This window comes from Mugil cephalus, chromosome 7, assembly GCF_022458985.1.
Source record: "Mugil cephalus isolate CIBA_MC_2020 chromosome 7, CIBA_Mcephalus_1.1, whole genome shotgun sequence".
Taxonomy (NCBI): domain Eukaryota; kingdom Metazoa; phylum Chordata; class Actinopteri; order Mugiliformes; family Mugilidae; genus Mugil; species Mugil cephalus.
Window position 1 is genome coordinate 14,457,113 of NC_061776.1, and position 21,682 is coordinate 14,478,794.

Here is a 21,682-nt window from a genome sequence, read left to right on the forward strand (position 1 = left end):
CTGGGGTCACCGTGGCTCGGTTTGCAGTCTGTGCTTCTGTTGTCAAAAGTATTTCATGGTGGCTTGAGCATAGCTGGATTCCTCCTGGGTTCTATCATGCGTAAATTTACGAGGAGGAGGGGGGGGGGCAGAATGAGTTTGGAAAGTTTGTGAACTTTTCAAGGCGTAGCTTGACTAACAAAATCTGGGTTCAATGAGGCCTCTAGTTATACGGAAATTATTTTGACTGCAGCATTTGCGCTGTAATGTACAACGGTGTTTGCTTTGGAAATGTTTGGCTATACCCTGTAAGCTGACAGTCACGTGTTATGAGAATAAACGGAGCATATTTTGATTTGTAGGGAACATGGATTAAGGTCGTATTACAACCGCTAAGTTAAAATTGATCCCCTACTCCCTTCAGGTAGTAAGGTTATCAGTAGATGTTTTTATCAGTGAGTAGGCATCATATAAATCATCTGGGTCAGTCTTCTCTTCTTTCAGCTCAGGGCCTAAATGTCTTACTGTAGGTCCCCCTAGCCAGGAGCCACGGGCTTCTTCACGTTTCCCCCGCCATTGAGTGCAAGTTACAAGCATTCGAGAGATAAGGAGGGAATTTGCATTGCAACATGGTTCTCATTCACAACTGCACACCGACAGAGACACACACAAGTGCCAAATAACTGGCAGCTTTCCAGAGTCTTTCCAGAGTCTTCAATGCCACACACATTTTAATACATTAACACAATTTCTGTTTTGTAATTACTAAAATTACCTTTTACTTTGCTTCAATCATTTGCTGCTTTGTTGGACACCCATGTGGCTCTCCGAGAAATGTTAGCCACTCGAGGCCATCTGTTAGCGCCATTGTTACGGAAAAATAGTACGAATAAATGAGCATTGTCCTACTCGTCTTACACAGAATCAGAATTGTGTACAGTGACCATTTTGACACCCAACGGGCGGGTGACGGTGGTGGGCTTAACACTTAAAGGCTCTCAAATGTCTCATAGCCCAAGCATTGCCAAGCCCCCACCCCGAACACTTGACCCCTGCTGACGTAGGCTGGTGATTTACATTTAGGGACACCGGCTCACTCCATTCTTAATCGCATTTCTAGAGGAGAGGAGCAGCCACCAGGGATGAAGTCTGAGAGAGAGAAAAGTTTGAATTAACAACCACCAGAGTTGACTTGAACTTTATAGTTAAGAGGTTTAATCTTATTTGACCTCCCAGTTGTTGAAAGGTGATTTTTGATCTTTTTTTCTGGATTTCTTTTGTGTCTCACATATTCTTTTCTCGTAGAGCTGGCTAAGATTTTTAAAAAAGATTTTTTGTCTGTTTTACGGACGTTGCGGGTCCTATTTTTGTCCCAAGTGGGTGTCTTAACGTGATTTTCATATCACTAGAAGCCATGAGTTCGCTGGTAAAAAACGTGGTAGGAGATGGCAATAGCGCCGGCTTCGACCTCATCCAAAATCGAATCGAGTCACTGAGCAGCAAGATGGACAAGCTCATCAACATCCAAGAGAAGGTCCTCAACCGGCTTGATGGGATGTCCCACGACATTGACGACATCGAAAAGGATATGGAGAATTTGAAGGTTGACAAGGAGGAGATTCATCTGCCGCCCAGGGTAATGAACCAGACCCAGGTAATGGGGCGAGAGGTGAGGGAGATCTGCCAGGAGATGAGCACCATCATGTCGGCAGTGAACCAACGGTCCGAGCAGCAGGCTCAGAAGCTGGAAGGGATGGAAAAACTGGTCCTCAGCATGCAGCAAGTGATCAGCTTCATTGGGGAGACGGTGAAGACCTCAAAGGTTATGGAGTTGATGTTCAAAGGCCCAGCAGCTCGGAAGGGCTCCAAGCCCAAAGACAACAAAGGAAAGCAGGCTATTAAGAGGAAATCATCTACAGATACAATAGCTAAGAAGCCTGACAAGGTGAGACAAGCTGAATAGGGACATTTAAAATAGCTACTCGTGTGTGCACCCACTGTACTGCCCATCACCTATCATTTTGAACATGCTGTCTGATTCTTTTATTGCTCTTTTATCGCTGATTTAATTTCTCAGATCACTAGGATCTTGTTGTTCTTGGCAGAACATGTGAAAATGATCATAGCAGCAAAGCTGACCATGAATGCGTCTTGGCTTGTGTTGTAAATTCAGGGGTAGTAGGTAGCGTCTGGAGTTTTGGCATGCATAAACTTGCCAACAGCTGATTGAAGGTAAATTAATCAAGATCACTACATGATAGTGTTAGATAAGCACTTTCACAATAAGTATGCCACTTATTCCCAGTATAAAGTCCATATTTAACTCGTATTTATAGGTGTTGGACTGCTGCTAGTTCTGAGTACAGGGCACGAGAGGGTGATCAGCGAGGCCAGGGGTGAAATGTGAGCGGCCAGGTTTAGAACTGCTGTTTTTGGATTGGGGCTGCAGTGTTTGTGGTCCAAAAGTGACTTAACCCCCCCCAGCTCTCTCGGAGTCAGGTTACAAGCAAAATCAATATGAGTCAGATATTCTCCCCTTTTCTCTTCTGCCATTTGTTTCAACCACTGACACACTTTTCTGTTGATCACGTTCAGGTCATTTCTGTGCCAGTTCGTGGATAGTGTGTTTTATATCCCTATTTTCCAGTAGTTACCCCTCTGACGTAAACTGTGCACAAACATGCCAAGATGCACGTTTATATTCCGAATAAATGAAGTACTCAACCTGTTTCAGACTAAAAAACACTTCCTTACTCAAACCTGAGGTCCTCATTACCCAGTCATTGGACAGACATTCACTCTATATTAAGGTCACCAAGTGCTGCTTGGCATCGAGGCAGTTGCTGCACTTAGACGCATCACCAAACCCCTGTCATTTGCGTAGCTGCAAACCGGCCAAAGTGACGCTGACGTCACTTGACAACGTTATCACATACTTGGAAAAGTGCTTATGCACACTGGTGCTCTCAGTTTTTTGTACCCATACCTGTGTCAAATTATGGTTAACTGAATTTAAGTCAATCAAATGTTTGGATTTTACAGTTATATTATACCCTCATGACTTGTGACCAGATAACACTCTGATGCCTTCAGTGTGACTTCTATTCAGGGAATTCTTGTTGTCGTCAGAGCACCTGTCAGGTGGTTGCTCCATCTTTCCCTAGCTCCAGAGGTGTGAGATGTTTTCCGAGTAATTCCTGTTACTGTGGCCTCTACACACACTCCCCGATCACCCAGTCACAGGTTTGATCTGCTGTCACTGGGGAAACCCGGCACTTGAAATATCTCCCCTGCTGTTTACTTCACAACAGCGGTCAGAAAACAAATGTGAGACGCGGCAGGTTGAAGACAAACTTTCCCATGCAAACATGATCACAGAGTGCTTGGTGAGTTTCCTCAGCTGAGAAATTTGAACAACGGCCTACGGTCGCCTGTAATACTTTCCACTCAGGGTCAGCATTGCATTCCACCACTGAGTGCGACAAGTGATAAGCTATAAATTCACCGCCCTGCTGCTATCTATCCATCAGCCATGTGTTATCAAAGGCATGTTATTATACAAGCCAGTCTGCGCATGGAGACGGGCTGCGGTGAAGCTGAAAACAGGAAGTGTTGCTTATATTTCATCATCATCATTACTTTATGTGTCATTTTTTTTTTAATTCTTATTTATTGCTTTAGTCATTTATGTCGTTGGTTTTATATGTGTCTCTAAATCAAACATGTCAACTCACTTTTGATTGCCCATATATTTTTGTGTGCATTACATTCGTCTCTAACATCTTCATATAAATGTGTCTCTTTGATTTACACGTTTAAGATATGATATTTCCTCCATTCAATGTGCATTCGTGTAACCCTACTAAACATTGCCATCTTGTCTTTTTACTAGAAAACTGCCTGTAATAAAGCCAGTAAAAGGAAACAACAGATTACCTCTGCATGTCAGCCCAGTACTCTGCAGCCTTCTTACAAGATAAGGCTCCATGGACCAAAGCGTTTCCCCGCCTCGCGCAAATGTGGAAACTTTGTAGGTTCACTGTGCTTTTAGACTGTGTTAAACAACAACTTATCTGATTATTTTTTTTTATTTATAATGTCTACATAAGTGTTTGTGCTTTTGCATTTTTAGCTTCAGGCTGTTGTGTTTGTGTGTGTCATGTTTTGGGTTTAACGTGCTGCCTACCTGTGAACATGTAGTGCTAATTTACTGACAGGAAACTTACAACAGTGTGAAATTTTGCAATCAAACCAGAGTTTAAAAGAACATTTTAGGTTTGGGACAGTAATTCTTCTTGAAATTGTTTGATTTTAGTTTAAGTTACGATAATGAAGAAATGCCATTATTCCTTCGAGAATGTACAAATTTCATTTTGATAGACTGTCTGAGTTTCTGAGTTTCACAATTTTTGTTTTGCATTTCCACAGCTTAAAGGCAAAGATGTGACAGATAAGTCCTGTTTGAGCCCTAAGGGTCTCAAGGCTCAGAAGAAGATGAAGCCTCCGGATACAGCAGGTGCTGAAATCAACATACTGTTACTTCTGCAAACTCCAGTGTCTCTTTGCCAGTCAGAATAATCAGAGACGCAGCAGCAGCAAAATGTAAATAAAGACACTAATGCATAATTAATACGAGAGGAGCATCTTAGTTTGCTATCATATTACTTGTAACTTACTAGCACTGTGACACAGAGACCAAGTTCAGAAGGTCAGACTGAGATATTTGCCAACCTCATGCTGTATCCTATAACAAAGACTAAATCAGAATTGTGTTTGGGCTTCCTGTAGACAGTTTCTCCTTGAAGAAACAGATTCTGCTTCTCGAAGAGGTGCAGAAACTCAACAGGGAGAACGCGGAGAAATCGGCACACCAGCTCACGCCCGGCTGTCTGGATCTGGAGGCTGGAGTGTCCCCTAAAGACCAACAGCCGGAAGCCCCCGCCTGCAGCTCGGTGGGCTACCTGAGCGTGGATGTGGCTGAGGAGCGCGAGGTGGTCGAGGCAGCCGTTGAGGAGAAGGCTGAGGAAAAGGTGCCTGAGGGAGAGGCGGCGGTTACAGAGAAGGAAACCAAGCCTGATGTGGAGGATATAGTGAAACCGACAGAAGAAGAAAAAGAAGAAGAAGAAAAGCCCCAAGTCCCAGAGGAGAAACAGGAAGAGCAGGTTTCTGCTGCTGAAGATGTCCCAGAACTTCCTGCTTCCTGTGACGATGAAAAAGAGGCGACTACTTCGAGGTAGTTTATATTTAACCTCATAAGAGCTGCAAAGTGTAATTGAATCAATTGTGTGAAGTTATTTTAATGCCAACGATTTGCAAGTTTTGTGATATATTTTTGTGGTGTTAGATTTGACAAACTGAGACATTCAATGACAGTTTGGATTTTATGAAGTTTCCCAGGCACAGTTGGGATTAATTTCAGATCGATGCACAAGCATTTTAGAGTTTTTCTTTTGTCACTGACTTACATCAAATGTGATAAGTCAGTTATATTGGTTTCTTACTTTTGCCCTTTGAAAATACATTCTTTTGACTCTGCAGTGTAACAGTGATGAAAAAAAAATACAAAAATAAGACCTATTCACTCTGTTCCCGCAGCGATGACCACAAAGGTGCCTCCTCACCTCCGGACGCCAAACAGGACCAGGTATTAGAGGTGACCAGCATGACCACCACGTCATTCGTGATGGAGGAACACTTTGTAGTGGAGGAATACACAAAGGTGGTGGAAGAGGTGATGGAGGAAGAGAAGAAAGAGGACGAGGAACAGAAGCTCGAGTCTGAGGGCTGGGCCATCTTCAGGGCGGACGGGGTTGAGGTCCAGCTGAACCTGAAAGAGAGGGTGGAGCGGGCGAGGATGGAAAACGACGCAGTAAAAAAAGAAGAGGAGGATGGTGACGATAATGCTGAGCGGTACTTTATTGGTAAGAGCTAAATGTAGCTTTTGAAAGTGGGGTTTCAATAGAAGCACAGTTTCCAACGGAGCGCAGTGGTATGAAGCTACATGAAGCCCGGTTATGATTTACACAACAGCTGTGCCAGTAGTTGATGTTGATCATAGCACGTTTGTACACTGTGTGCCAGCCTGATTATAGACACCATGTACCAGAAGCCTCACTGTTCTCCTCATATTCCTCTTATATTACTAAAGAAGAATATCTAATTCATTTCTCTTGCCCTCCGCCCCAACTTTAGACACCACCCCACCCCCAACGGCTCCTTTCAATCACCGCATTGTGTCGGCCAAGCCCAACCAGATCAGCAACTTCTACACAATCAACTGGCAGGAGGTGCTGGGCGGGTGAGTGCCGCGCTTCTCTACAAATCGCCACCGAAAAACAAAAAGCACAGCGAAGCGAAAGCCGCTGATGACAAGCTGTTCTATCACAGATCAAAGAGAGCCAGGAAAGAGGTTGTCCGTGAAGGCTCACTTGTGTAACCCCCTCCCCAACGCCTTCCTCTCTTTACCTCCGTGGTGGTTCATAACTTCAGAGTCACGGCAGTTATTTTTACTTTAGGATTCACTGGTATGTGAAACTGTATCCCTGGTGCCAGCTGGTTGCTAATCACTAAGTGTTAATCCAAGTCTTCAAAGTGGAGACGCAGCCCAGCTCGGATTTAATGAAATAACTGATTAAGCTCAACGCTCTTCAAAAACATCCCCATTTGGATGGTGATCTGTTTTTGATCTGCCATGGGAAAACACATATAAAACCACTGCTGTCTGCTTTCACAGTTCCCACCAGCGTGCATGATTTGAAGTAACAGCGACGCAGTCTTAATTGTTTTCCGTACTTTTCTTGAAGGGGTCGTTTTGGCCAAGTGCACAAATGTGTCGAGAACTCCTCTGGTCTCACTCTGGCAGCGAAGGTGATCAAAGCGAGGAGCCAGAAAGAAAAGGTAAAGCAACTCACATACGCTGTCACGACAATGAGCTGGTTCAACTTTAATATGCACAGTGAGAGCTACATGATATAAAAAGCAGGGGGCCCAGTTACAATTTATAGTACGCACTACAAGGCCACAGTTGGAACAGAAGCAAAGGGAATACTTCTCACCAAGGTGAGAAATGTTTGACCTAGAAGAGAAGATGCATTGTCTCTCACAGTGGAGAACAGCTGACACCTCTCACCGTGTCCGTGTATGTGTGTCTGTGTGTGTGTGTTTGTGTGTGTGTGTGTGTGTGTGTGCGCGCATGTGCTTGCTGTATCTGTGTCTGTGTCCGTGTGTCCCGCGTCCGTCTGCTTTTGCGTCTGTGTTTTCGGTAGGACGTGGTGAAGAATGAGATCCAGGTCATGAATAATCTGGACCATGCCAGCCTGATCCAGCTCTATGCAGCTTATGAATCAAGGACTGACATCATCCTTGTACTTGAATAGTATGCTCTTTTTCTTTCATATTTTCAGCACATGTTCACTCATTTTAAAATTTCACATCATTTTTGGTTCAAAATATCATCCATCAAGTTTATGGGAGTAGAATTACACTGATAATACCCAGCAGACATTTAATTTATTAAACTGTATTATGAAAATATTATGGGTGACTTCAATTACAATCATTACCAATGTAAGTTTTGAACATTAAATGTATTCATTTGATATTAATTTAGCTTACTTTTAGGTAATTTTGCACAAACAAATTAATACTTATACATTTTAAGCGCATATGTGTAACATTTGTTATGCATTTGTCTTTATTATTAGTGTTGGTGGAGGGGAGCTGTTTGACAGGATTATTGATGAAAACTACACTTTAATGGAGCTGGACGCTCTGGTGTTCATCAGGCAGATCTGTGAGGGCCTGCAGCACATGCACAAAATGTCTGTCCTACATCTTGACCTAAAGGTAACAGAGTCATATTGTATATTTTCTGCAACATATGCTTTTTGTACAATGTGAAACAAAATTTAATTTTTTAATTTTTTTTTGCTCAATTTCAGCCAGAGAACATTTTGTGTGTGAACAGAGCCACGAATAAGATCAAGATCATCGACTTTGGACTCGCCAGGATGTAAGAGCTAGTTTGCGTCTGTTTTGTTAATGATTTAACAGAAAAAAGGTTATTGATGTGTATTTCTGTAATGTCCACTCAGATATAAACCAAGGGAGAAACTGCGAGTGAATTTTGGGACGCCGGAGTTTCTCGCTCCCGAGGTCATCAACTACGACTTTGTGTCTTTCAACACGGACATGTGGAGCCTTGGCGTCATCACCTACATGCTGTAAGTATCGTTGCTACTAATAATAACAGCAACAGTAGCTTTAACAGGCTAACAAAGTGCTTTCGAGGACAAAGGCCGTACAACAGCAGGGAACCAACAACAGCAAATACGTTTAAAAGTTAAAACGTAAAAGAAGCAAAAATGCAAACATGAAATTATTAGAAAAATAAAAAAATATATATATGATGAAAAGAATAAAAGCAAGAGAAATGTAAAAAGAAGACTTCTACGAGACCATCAAAAACTACTCATGCACACACGACCTAATGTTAACCACCATCTTATTTTCCCCGTCAGGCTGAGTGGCCTGTGTCCCTTCCTCGGAGACGACGACAACCAGACTCTGAATAACATCTTGGCCTGTCAGTGGAACTTCGAGGAACAGGAGTTCGTGGACACGTCACCAGAAGCCAAGGAGTTCATCTCCAGACTCCTCGTCGTGAACAAAGGGTATCGACCGCGCTTGCGTCTCCATCCGTCCGTCCGCTCTGAACTCATGTCAGCGCCCAACGTTTGTGTTTTTGTCTTTCTCCTCAGTTGGAGGATGGGAGCGTCTGAGGCCTTGAGGCATCCCTGGCTATCTGACCCCGTCCTTCATCATCGCCTTTATACGAAGGTAGACGGCACAGCTGGGATAAAGAAATGGAGGAAACTGTAATGAAGTCTAAAATCTTAAACTAATCTAATCCTCCGAATTCTAGATGATACTGAAAGCATAAAAAACACACACTCAGTTGCCAAAACATTAGGTACACCGGTGAACTGTAATGCTTCTTATATAAAAACTTTAAATCTTCGCTTCAGGGCTTTTGAATAATGTTCAGTTTATGTTGAAACAATGTAGATGGTAGTTCAATGTGTAACTGAATGTAGTTCAATTATATTTTCATTTTGGAAGATGTAGTTTGTTGTGTAGTTGAATTAAACACGTTTAAGTTTATTGTTATTTGTCCTATCCCAGCATTGCAATGAAAATTACTTTTATTGTGTTTTTCTTTTAATTACAGCCACCTAATAATGAATAAACTAAATATTCTAAAGAGTTTTAATGCAAAATTGGACAAAAAACTCTAATAATTGATTATATATATATATATATAAAATATTGTTCTCATTAATTAATTTTTTTACTTTTCTTATTTCATAGAAAACTATGTGCAGGTCACGGAGATCATCGTGTGTGCCCATGACAGATAGTTGAGGTAAGTCTTATGCTATGCTTATGTTAAAGATGTTCAACCCTCACACGAAAGCTTTCATCCACAAGGGGGAGGCATGTCTCAAATTTTGGAGCGGACAGAGCGCATACACATGCTACAGATGTGGCATTCGACGAGTGAACCGTGTCAATGTTTCTCTTCAGATCTCTGCACCAAAGCGACGGCTCCAGCTGTGGACCGTTTGGACCAACTCTCCTGTCCATGTAACATTTCAAACCATGCACCTGTGGCATGATCTGAAATTCTGGCAAACTTTTTTCCTGACATCATATCAACGGTTACTGTTCTGCTACTGAAAGCAATATACGTATAGATAGTTTTTGTTTAACTATGATTTACCGGTGGATCATTATACTCTGATGTAACATAATCAAAATAGGACGTCATAACCAAACTGTCATGCAAAATCCTCGTCTTGTTAGAATTGGATCTGCAGCAGGGAAACTGAGCTGATGCGTCTGTGTTCATGTGTCATTTCAAAGGCCGTTTCAGTCCACACACACATTATCATACACTTTTCACACTTTTGCCTTCAAATGTGCTCATTTTCAAACTTCACTTCCTTCACTCCCTCGTCAGCCTCCAGCCTAAAACACTGAGTTGTCATTGTTCTTTTTTAAAATGATTTCTTGTTTTTCTGCTGATACATAGCCACCTTTATGTGTTTAGAAACATACCTCAACAACAGCTACCGGGCGAAGGCTACAGCAAGACACGTCGGCTGCCGCGTATCCGTGCTGCATTTCTCCCCCATTTCTCCTCTGAGCCGTGCATTCTGTTTTCGGGCTGTAAATACTTGCATCCAAATGAAGATTTTTTTCATAGGGGATAGACTCCATATAGAAAGGATTCACGTGTATAGTGTGTGTGTATGGAAAGAATGGCGTTTGCGTCAAAAGCTGTAGTATGTGCACTTTATAATGTTATTTATTTAAAAAAGAAAATCAGTACACAAAACCTACTGTGCTCTCACTGGAAGGACCCGGTATCAACGGATCTCCTCATGTTTCCGATACATCTGTTTCTAAAGGAAATGCATTTCACCTTAAAACAAACACCACACGTTTCTATGTCTTACTAGGATGCATTATTTAATTTGTTCTTGCATGTGTTTATGTGTTTGGTGAGCCACTAAAGCTTAAACTTGACATGCTACGTACATTTTTTTTAACTTTTTTTTTTTTTTTTTTAACTATGCTGTGTTATCATACCACTCTGGCTGCATATTTGGATTAGATGCTTTTTTTTCCACATCAAATTCAAATGCCTTCTATGAAGGTTTACTATCTAAAAGTAAGACACTACCTACCTACTGGTGCCTAAGATGTCGAAATGTCATTAGAGCTACGTTTATGTGGTTTTAATTTACCCTAATGATGAATGTTATGTTGACTGTTGGAACACCGAATGCTAGTAAAAGAAAATCTCCTCACTGAGTGGTCACAAATCCTGCATGTATTTGTGAAGTGTGTACACACCCATTAAACTGAAACTGTGCCTTAAACAATTTTGTTTTTATTCCCTTTTCGCAAAATGGCAGGCTGCTTTTCAAAACTTTTTTTTCAAATTGACCAATTTTTAGAAATGCAACTGAAGTAACGTTACAAAGCAACGAAGAACTAGGGTCAATTTGTGGTTTTCTAAAGGAAAAATATAAATACTTCTGTCAGCATGATCCTCCCTTGGAGATATTTAGCTCGGAGGCAGTCACATAATCCCTCTTCCCATCTTTGAGCACAGTTGTCTTTTTTATTATCTTGTCTTTTTAAACCTCAAACACGCACGCTCTTACTCAGAATGTAAGTGGCGGCCGATTCCAGGAGCTTAATAAAGAGCATCTGAGGGAGCCAGTGTGTGCAATACAGTCACCTGAGAAAATAAACTGAGAGTGTGGGATAATGAAGACGTTGTGGGAGTCGAGCGTTGCCTCACATATAGTGGAGAAGAAAGTGGGTGTCAGTGATTTTTTTTTTTTAAAAAAAGGACAAAAGAAGAGATTGAAAAGACAGCGAGGAAGTTGCAGCGAGGACGTTTTTTTACAAAGCGAACCTTAACTTTCAGCTTTCTCTACACTTTATAGGAGAGTACGGTCTTATTTTACAAAAGCCACAGGGTTAGTCCAGGATAAGTGCAGACTTTACCGGGGAGTACTATGGGAAACCTGTATTTAATTGTACAGAAATACCAGAAAAGCAAACTGTCCCACCAGAAAGCACAGAAACCCAGTAGCTGACCACATTTACATCTAGTAGTTCAGGCCAGTCACGGCTATAAAATTGTAAGGGTTGGGAAAAATAATTCAGAGTTTTAATTTGTATAGCTATTTTGATTTACGCAGCATGCCGCCAGACACGAGAGACGGACGAGAGACACGAACCATCTTCTGTCCATGAAAACCAAAATTCGCTTGAGATCTTTTATTATTTTTTTTATGGGGTTTCTTCTTAGGAAGTGGTTGAGAAGATATATCTATATATATATAAGCCACCTCAGGAATATTTATAGGATATCAAAAGTTGAAAATATAATTAAAAAGAAATACAGTATATATATATAAATATATATATAATGGATAAAGCCACGTGTTGTATGTTCTATGATTGTGACTGATAACCTGCTGCTTTTTTACGTGTAAGATGAGGCACAAAATCGAAGCATAAACGTTTTAATGACACTTAAATTAAATCTTGATTCATTTTTGAGGACACAGTGCTGGGCTTCTTTTGTCACGTTCTGAGGGACCACCATAAAAACATCCTCACATCATCACAGTCCCACGAGCCTTTGCCGTCTAACGGATGATCCACGGGCAAACAGCTCCAGTTTAGAAAAGCCGACACTTTTATAAACTGCACAGATTGAGGCAAATTTCTTGCCTATTCAGACTGACTCACTGTGCTTTTTGGTGAGGAATGCAGTGTAGCGAGGTTTCCAGGCATGTTTTTTTTTTGTTGTTTGTTTTTTCTTTTTGTTTCGGCCTTAGTCGGGTCCTCCTGGAGGTCTCTGGCTGGTTTAAGATGTGGGATTCCTCTTGGAAAAACATTGATCCGCGTTTCCCGTGACCAGGAAGATTTGATGTTGTAACTTGGATAAAACAAACAACAACAAAAATGGTTATTATTATTATTCTTTTAGCTCGTATGTCTTTCAGATTTTTAATACCACTACACTTCAAAACCCATATGCTGAAGGAACATGTGTTTTTTTTTTTTTATTAAGTTTCATTGACTCTTGCAACAATTTGGAAGCCTCGTACATTACTGAAGTATAAAAAAATCACAAAATTGGGTATAAAGTGTATAATTATAATAAGAAAAAAAACTACGTCAAACACACTGTGATTTATAAAATTTCAGCAACCTCCTTTGACCCTTGCTCCGTATATATACGTATAAGCAGCAAAAGAAAAAATTATAGGTTCGAAAGAATACACATAAATGAACCTTAAAGCTACATAAACATATGATCGCAGCCATATCCCGCTAGCTCAGGCTTCTGTGCGCGTGTTACCGTCAACATTATACGGACCTCTTCTCAAGAGGTTAACCTTTTTGTGGAAGTGCTTTTCACCTGCCGCACAGTGTACATGTATTAAAAACAAACATTTTTACAGCATTAAAATGTAACACCGTAAACACGGATCTCAAATACTTTCCATAATGATTTCCTACGCGGGACTGACAGCCTTGTTTAGTCTACTATTTGTTTATTTTCACACATGGTTTCATCAGGCACAAAAGGCTTCATGTCAGGCACGGTTCAGAGAGAGTTCATACGTTCCCATATTGCAAACACAGGCAGAGAGAATCTGAGTCAGTTAATAGCTATTACTCGGAACATGCGAGTCGTTTGGCAAAACAGGTGATACTGATTTCGTCCAAGGATTTTTTTTTTCTCCTCCCCGACTCTTTCTACTGCTCGACTACTTCTCTTCGCATAGCTTTTTCGGGAGCCCGAGGGGTGGAAGCCAAACGCAAGCTCTCGCTCTAGCCCTGGTCCGAGGCCCAGGCTGGAATGGTGAGAAATTCAATTTAAGAGGAGAAAAGAGGCTCCAAGAACTGCCCCCTCCACCACCACGCCTCACCCCTCATCCACATCTCCAGGGGCGATCTTGAGGAGCCAAACCAAAACCAGATGGACTTATTGGACCTAAAGATAACAAATAGTGCCTGAGTTCCTGTCAGTTAGAGACCACCGGAGCAAAGAAGCTGAGGCTGGAAGAAGCTTACTGACATGCCGAACTCTTTGTCCTCCTATATAAAATTTTATGAATATTGACAAGTATTAGAATACAATATACGGTATGCGAACATGAGAGTAAGACGGAAGTTGCTGCTTAGCTACTTGTTTTTTCGTTTTTTTTTTTTTTTTTTGCAAAGCCGGGGCTTGTAAGGTTGAAGGCTACAGCCGTCGTGCCTGTAAGAAGGGGGTTTCATGCTGAGACCTGGTGCCATCTTGGCTTTGGGAAAGTAGGCTGTCAGCATTGACCCAAATCTCTAGGCGGCATGCTCCCCAGTTTGTCAGCCGACACGACTACCACCCACCCACGCTCAGTACAAAAGGGCCGAGTAAAAAAAAAAAAAAAAAAAAAAGAAAAGCAAAGGGGTGACCCCAGAACTCCTCACAGCCTCCCTCCAGATTGACTAAGAAAGTGTCCTTTGTAACGGGAGTTTCCTGTACGTAATTAAAAAATATTGGGCCCTGCTCAGGAGGGAGGAGACGAGGCTCGGGGGTTGAAGGAGGCTATGTGAAGGGTAAGATTCCCTTCTTCACTCTCCGTTTCATGTAAGAGCCCCTGGAGCTGGCCCTGACGTTCATCCAAACAAGAGGTCCTCTCTCTCTCTCCCCTCTCTCTCTCTCTCTCTCTCTCTCAAAGGAGGTCCGGAGAGAGAGGACCAGCCAGTTCTCAGGGCCTGAGGGCAGGTGGTTCTGATTTGTGCAGGGGGGGAACAGACCACGTTTATGTTCAGTTAATAGCGGTACACGTGTCGTCACGTCCAGCGGTGGGAACATGCTGGGTGAGTGATCTGTTTTTTACAGCGCCGAGGTCTGCCACCAATAAGAACGCAATGTCCAATTATCCCTTCACAGTTCTCCTCCGAGAGTAGCCACACCTGGATATCGCCGTTCATCTAACTCTGGGAGAAAAAAGGGGGTTCTTCTTGCTAATGAAAAGTTGAACTCATAGGCAATAACATGCACTCTAGCTAAATTCAATACACTCAGGGGGTTTTCCCCCCCTGCAGCGTCTGCGATGTCCAGTAGCTTAAGTTGGTGTGTAGCTGCCTTTGTGATTATGATTCTTATTTTCTTGTGTCAAGGTTATGCTGCGTTTTAGCATTTAAATGTTGCTCTTAGCCACACCTGCTGGCATTAACTAAAAGTTACAGCACAGGTCTTCAACAGGGGGTCCGTGACCCTAAGGAGGTCCGCAGAGGTACTGCAGAGGGGGTCGCAACATTTTTGATTGATTAGACATTTTTCATATGTTTTTCTTTTCTTAATTTTCCCCCACAAATTTAAATTTCTTTAAATACACGTTAACTTGAATCCAACATATTTTAGTAAAGAGATAAATTGAGTCAGAAGACTTTAGCACCACTCTATTGTTGCAAAATGTTTGAAAAATGTTGAAGACCCTGAGGATTTGAGGCTGATAATGAAAAAAACGATTATAATGGTTTGATTATTTAGTATCTCTTCAGCTTAACTTATTTTTGGTTTGCTTTGCTTCATTATTGGCCACAACCGGCGCCTGTTTTGGATATAAATCTTTAAAACTTTACCTATAGGTGAGCGGCAAACTGCACAAATACTCATCTAGCAACTTGCTATGAACTTGCGACATGGAGCTTTAAGCAGATAAAAAGTTTATTTTCACGTGAGGAGTTGGTAGAGACCGAAAACGGAGCTAACAGAAACTAAATAAAGACTTGCGTTTGTCATGATGACGATACAAACACAACGTCAAGTGAATGCTGACGTTTCTGCTTTGTGGAAGAAAGTGGAAAACCGCTGCGGAGTGAAAGAGACAGTAACAAAGGTTTGCAACTTGTTCGCTCTCATGCGTTATTTGATAAGTTGGGTAAATTCAGCAATCGCGATGAAGAGATCTCAGTTCACATATGCTCAGCACGTTTACAGCGCTATTCATTTTTTTTTTCCACTAACAGTACAACATGAGTCGAAATGAAAATAGCTCCCACCCACACGTGGATTGATTTCCAGACAAGGGGGGGAAACACAGCAGCTTGCTGTGTCCAGTGTTTTCAGTCGGTGGTTTCAACTCTGATCAAATGGCCATGCTGAAACCTTTAATGATCTTGGAGGCTCCCCGCTGTCGGGTCATCTGCTTGGCTCCATATCATCTCCAGGTTCGGCCCTACTGCTGGTCGGGCAGTCCCACAATGAGGCCCTTTCCATCAGATTTGTATTTACTCATCCCTCTGGCTCACCCCTCTGCCTGCACGGGGTCTCTGTTCATTCTGCCAGCCCTGCTGAGAGGCCTCCGCGGCCTAAAGAGCCACAATACATCAGGCCTCCGCGTGTGTACGTGCTTCACTCTTTTATGCCTTTGCTCTTGCTGAGGGGTCTTTTCTGAAGGAACTAAATGGAGCCAAGCGCAAACAGAGCGAAGGAGCATGTTCTTTGTGTCTGAGGTTAGTGTGTTAACACGAGGGGGCTGCTTGTGTGTGCATGTTTTATCACTTAAGACCTTTCCAGCCAGACAAATGAACTCCTTCTTGACCCCTTACCCATGAAAACATCTACTTATCCTGCCCAAAACATACCCCTGTCATGTTTTATTGGACCCCCTTTATCTCATCCCACAAACTGCGCGCGACTTGCCCACACACACATTCTTGCATAACTTCTCATATGTTACAGGATACAGCATATTAGACGCTTCTTACATATCCATATTGTACGCGTCTCAGTTATATTCTCCCGTCCCACCCACAGAGTTTGTCCTCCCTCCCAGGGCACGGTGATCGATGAGCTGAGCCCCGGTCTCTGTGCAGCGGGGACCGCGCCGAGGGGAAAGACCCGTAGCCTGTTCTCTGTCTTGACTCCCAAAAACAGCTACGATGGCCAACAAAAACACAGCGCAAAGCACCCAAATGGCAACCCGTGCAGCCGCTGCTATTGCAGTGTGAAATGTTTCCCACGACGGAGCTCAGGAGGACAGGATAGGAGGTTCAGATAGATGACACAAACCCAGAAACTGACGGACAGGGGTCAGACTGAGGTGAAGCAAAAGATGTGATGATTTAATGGGTGTTTGTAGGAAATGAGGACAACATTTGCAACGCTGCATATTTTAAGGATAATTGTGCTCCCGCAGCAGCCGTACCTAGTTTATATTAGCCTGACAACGTCGCATTTATTCGGAAGGATAGCATCCCTTTAGTTTGTGATCGTGGATGCTGCCGGGGGGATCACTGATAACCTGACCTAAGCTAAAACCTAAGCCGGTTTGTTCTCGGTTTGGCATTATTTTTGTGCCTGCCTTCATTTCGGGCCAGTCTGCTTTTAGACTGGGGAAACAGGAAAAGAGTCACAGCACTGTGGTTCATTCTTCGGCCCATATTCACTTGACCACACAAAGAGTCCATTTTGAGGGAGACATTTTATGTGTTGTGTGGCAGGCGGCGCAAGCAGAAAAGATTTACTGTGTCTGTGTCTATTCAGGGGTGTTTTGGATGATGGTCATGCTCTTGCTGCTCGGGGCCGGGGATTTATTGCGGCTGGAAAATATTATCAGGTCGACGTTTCTAACAATAGCTATATTTTCTGTTATTAATAACTCGTCAATAGTTGTTAATTAAAAGAATACCTGTATACAGTTATCTGTCTAAAAGGAACAAGATCTTCACACGATTAAAAGATGAGATTATTTTTTACCATCTGTCCTTTAAATACCCGCATCTCTCTTGTATGGTATCAGGTGAGAGACTTAGCTGATTGTCTGTATTTTAGCATTTGTAGCTACTACAAATAGTACAAATTAAAGTGAGCAGGTTAACAAACCATTCAGATATCTAGTTAACCTCAATTTAATTTTTCGTTGCATCAAAAGCAAATGCAGTAAACGAAAAGGCCAGCGCTGCCTGCTAGATTATGACAGAAAATATGGCAAGTCGTGATTGATGGGTGCGTGTAGAATTTGTGTATGTGTGTGGGCATGGAAGTTGGTGGGAGAGGAGGAAGCTGTACTACTGAGGTAGCACTTGGTGTGACTAACAATGGCCCACACATATCCTGTGGCTGTCAAGATCTTGAGGACCCTACACAAACACTTTTTGGAGTCGAGGCCCACGATTCCCCCTCTTTTTCTCGGTGTTCCAGGTTTTGTTTCAGTTTGGGCGAGACTTGAAAGCGATATTTTTGCCTTGTTCGAGCTGTAGAGCGTGTTTTCATACGCCTTTTTGTTTCCTTGTGCTGGTGGAGACGCAAAATCTGAACTCAAATATACTAATTTTTAAGGGGTCCTAGGAGATATATTGTCCAGCTAGTCATTTTTATCCAGATACGGTTACTATACTGCTATGCTATATGTATATTTTTAATTTGCTTGATCACTGATCTTTCCAAGCCTCAAACTTTCCCTTCATTTGCTGCCTCAGCAGACCCCCTCTCTCCAGTCTAATAAGGCAGAGGCCGTAAGAGCCTCCAGGCCCCACAGAACTCACATCAGCACACATCAGCATGGGGAAAGCACTCTGCTGATTGCCTGTGGGCGGGAATCCACTTTCCAGAAACTCAGCAAAAAATTATTGCAGAGTGGTTTTCTGTTGAGGCTAATGCACACACACCTGTATCCCTTGCCTTCCCCTCCGACCCTCCTTTTTCTTTTCTTTCTTTCTTTTTTTTTACAGCAGTCAATCTTTATCCCTGTCAATGTCTTCCCCTCAGAAAACTGTACACATATTGCACAGTGCATCCGACACATCCGTCGTTTGTCAATGGCAGCCTTTTATGCAGAGAAAACAATGTCCTGCCACTAAGCGTTTCAAGAAAACCTTCAATAGCTGTATGTGGTGCTTGGCCGGTGCTGTTTGCTTTAATGGTTCGCTGACAGACTGACCTAAGCAGAACTCGGTTTACTGCCCAAAACTGGAGCAGCGTTTTCTTTTGTGCATTTGGAAAAAGCTTGCTGTCACTGAGTTCAACAATGTAAAGGGGACCACCCAGGCAAAAATAAATGTCATGATGGAGCTCGCAGTGGTTGCTTTTGTGGTAGGATGTAGTTCTGTGCAAACACACTACTTACGTTATTGCTGACAAGGAGAAGTTGAGCAGTGCGTCCTTTGGCCAGAAGAGGGCGACCAATGCCCTGGAAAGAATCCCAAGACATTGTTGGGCCAACACCAGCTCCCTCCCGTTTTCTCAGAGTGTCAAAAAATAACATCTCCCATTACTTTCATGGCTATAGAAGAAATTTAAGAAGGATGGTATGAGAACCTCCTGCCAACCGGAGCCGAGACGAAATGTAACAGTAGAATCCGCGAGAAGAAATTGCTCTTATTCTATGCCTGTTTAGCTGAGAGGTGTAACATCTTTTTTCTTTTTTTTTTCGTTTTCCCCAACGTCACAGAAAAATCCCATTTTCTTTACATGGTGGCTTTTGGAACTGCCACCAATTGCACTGTAAAGCTAAAATATGCCATGTGCACACATTATAAGAGGTAACATACCTATATATTCTGAATGTCAAGGACTGGCCGCATTTAATCATATCTTCACGCTCCGGCCTGGTCCACAGCATAAAAAATCCCCACCACTAAGCCACTGTCCATGCCACTCCTCCACCCACTCCAGCACCTCTCCCTGTTGTTCCCATGGTGAGGCCCGTCACCGACCAATCCAAGGAGGCCGCCAGGACCTTGGTGGTCTGGAGAGTCTCCGAGGTGGCACAGCCGCAGGGCTGCAGAGAGTAAACAGGACACTGGGGGATGGAGGGATGGAGGAAAAGGGATAGAGGGATGAGAATGTGGAGTCAGCAGCCTCTCCGCCCTGCCCGGGGAAGAGGAAAGCCTGTAAAGCCTGCAGATTCAGAGCTCACACAAACAGTGGACTGCCCTGAGACTCAGCTTAGCGGATAAGGCTTTGGCCAGACAGAGGGGGTAGTCAAATAACTGTTGAATTAATATTCCTGAGAGCAGAAACTTTGGTTTTTCCACTGGAACCCCATTCATTAGATTTGATTATTTTATTAGAGAAAACTGGTTTAGCTTTGTTTAATTTGTGATCATTTAATCATCTATTAAACTCTCAGTGTTTGGACGGTGGTGCAATAAAGTACAATTACTATTGTTATGTTGACTCACATATATTTAGTTCAGGTTTCATTAAAGAACAAATTGTTGCATACGCAATATGTGATAATCCTATACAACTGTTATATTCACACCTAAATCCAATCAGTAAAAATAGGTTTAATAATTTATAATTTATCCAGTACCCACACAAGTAAATGGTTGGTTTTATTGTTTTAAATTGATTAAATATAATTTTTAACTGCACATAATCTACTCCTGCACTTTTTAAACTTGTCATGTCATTATTTCTTACTGATTGTTAATATGCATTTATGCAACACTGAATAAATAAAATGTACAGTATTTTTTGTAGAATTAAAAATACACAGTTTAAAGGGGAGACTAGCACTGTGTTGTAATAACCTCAAAGTAATATAAAAAAAAAAGAAAAAGAAAAGAAAAAAAAGGTTAAAGCAACTATTATATAAAGCCTGTAATGTAATGGTTCTATCTGAGGCTGTACCAAAGAAACCTGGAAATAATTTCAAATCCATATTCAAGAGTGTAGACTGTTAAATGAGCTCTGCTGTGATCCCCTAAAAACAATTTCACCTACGCATGAATGCATTAGTTTATAACAGCTCATAATATGAAAGCTAAACGTGCACCAACTTCAAAGGTACCAGTTCTCTGCATTAAACACTTCCTTACATTAAATGCATTTTATTTGTAATGTCTACTTCTGTATATTTACCTCAAATTCTTAATATACGACATATACTTTTTTTTTTTTTAAGTTTTTTTTTGCAAAAAGGCCTAAATACTTCCTCCACCATGATCACTGTGCATGAATTACAAACGATATCGGTTGAGGTTAAAGTTTACACTTATAAAGGTGCACTATCAAATAATTGAAGGTGGGAAAAAAAAGACATCAAAGTGTCTGCCAAAATGAGGTCTGAAGATAACTCAGAAGGAAGCACGGAATTCACTAGTGTCCAAGTCTTAGGGGACCGTGAAATGAGTAGCAAATATCCACATGTTACACACGCCGCCTGTTTCCAATAATATTGCGCTTGCGGGCGATGACAGGTTGAGAAGTGATTTACCTGAGCGGCCTTTTATTACAAATCTTTCTTGCACCGCTCCCTCTGCTACTTAAGGAATCAGACTGGCTGCAGCGTGGAGCTGAAACTGGGACTAAATGGCACAGATCGCTTCCAACTCTGGTAAAGACAAATGAAGTGAGGTGGCACGGGGCACTTCCAACTCTGTCACTGAAAAATTATTTATTTAGTTTGCAGGACAAAAATAATAAGTGACCAAAAATAAAAGGAATTATATTAATACTCCACACTCAAAAGATACGAAAACAAAATCATCAGTAAACGTTAAAAAGAGCTTACGGTATTAGTGCTAACCATGACAGCAAACTGTGTCTTCTCAATAGAATTGTCCTTTGAGAAGCATTTGTTTTTTTTTTTTTTCATTTTGTTTTTTTTTTTCCACCGGTGGCTTTTTCATTATTTTCTTAAAAAATCCACATCCAAAGCAGTGTACTTAGTCCATGTTTTCTTAGATTCAGAACCAGTCATCTGGGTTTTGTCTCTCTGTTTAATGTGCCAAAAGGAAAGGCAGAGATGGAGACTGCTCTACCAGGAAATATAGGTATCTAATAGATCTACTCCCTACTCTCATTTTGACAGCAATGGCAGGTCTGGTGAACTAATGGCATACTTCTCTTGCTGCCAGGGGGGAGAAATACACCGCCACAGGGGAAGCCACAATCCTAATAGGCAGCTGGAAAAAGAAAGGCAGACATAAACTACTGCAATGGCTGCACCGGGGAAAGGAGAAGACGCTCCAAATAACGTATACAGAATTAGGAAAGACTTTTATATGATTCATTTTATGTGAGAGGTTAAAATGGGGCAAAAATATCCACAGATAATCTAAATTCGATCGTATTTCACCCAGACATGTGCTTCCCCTTTCCTGG

At 42.0% G+C, this 21,682-nt stretch overlaps 1 protein-coding gene and 2 long non-coding RNA genes across 5 annotated transcripts in view; 2 read left to right on the forward strand and 1 right to left on the reverse strand.

Moving 5' to 3' along the window:
• The first annotated feature begins 1,076 nt into the window (after nt 1-1,076).
• Nucleotides 1,077-10,627, forward strand: mylk4a (myosin light chain kinase family, member 4a). Of its 3 annotated transcripts, none has more exons than XM_047590184.1 (15): nt 1,077-1,924; nt 3,872-4,009; nt 4,408-4,495; nt 4,768-5,212; nt 5,575-5,900; nt 6,172-6,277; nt 6,783-6,876; nt 7,245-7,354; nt 7,683-7,824; nt 7,920-7,990; nt 8,073-8,201; nt 8,499-8,651; nt 8,739-8,817; nt 9,349-9,403; nt 9,565-10,627. In XM_047590184.1, the coding sequence occupies exons 1-14, from the start codon at nt 1,394-1,396 to the stop codon at nt 9,400-9,402; spliced, it is 2,466 nt and encodes an 821-aa protein (XP_047446140.1). In that variant the 5' UTR covers nt 1,077-1,393; the 3' UTR covers nt 9,403; nt 9,565-10,627. The 3 variants fall into 3 exon arrangements, with proteins under 3 accessions (XP_047446140.1, XP_047446141.1, XP_047446142.1); XM_047590185.1 differs by having other exon boundaries at nt 10,091-10,627; XM_047590186.1 differs by lacking the exon at nt 3,872-4,009.
• LOC125011148 lies at nt 10,496-19,177 on the reverse strand. The gene is made up of 2 exons (XR_007113129.1): nt 18,696-19,177; nt 10,496-12,505 (listed from the first exon to the last, which is right to left on the reverse strand). It is a non-coding gene; the product is annotated as an uncharacterized LOC125011148 (long non-coding RNA).
• The window catches only part of LOC125011147, a 33,813-nt gene continuing 26,393 nt past the window's right edge, over nt 14,263-21,682 (forward strand). Inside the window, exon 1 of the long non-coding RNA XR_007113128.1 lies at nt 14,263-14,439. This is a non-coding gene — a long non-coding RNA (uncharacterized LOC125011147). The remainder of the gene's footprint in view (nt 14,440-21,682) is intronic.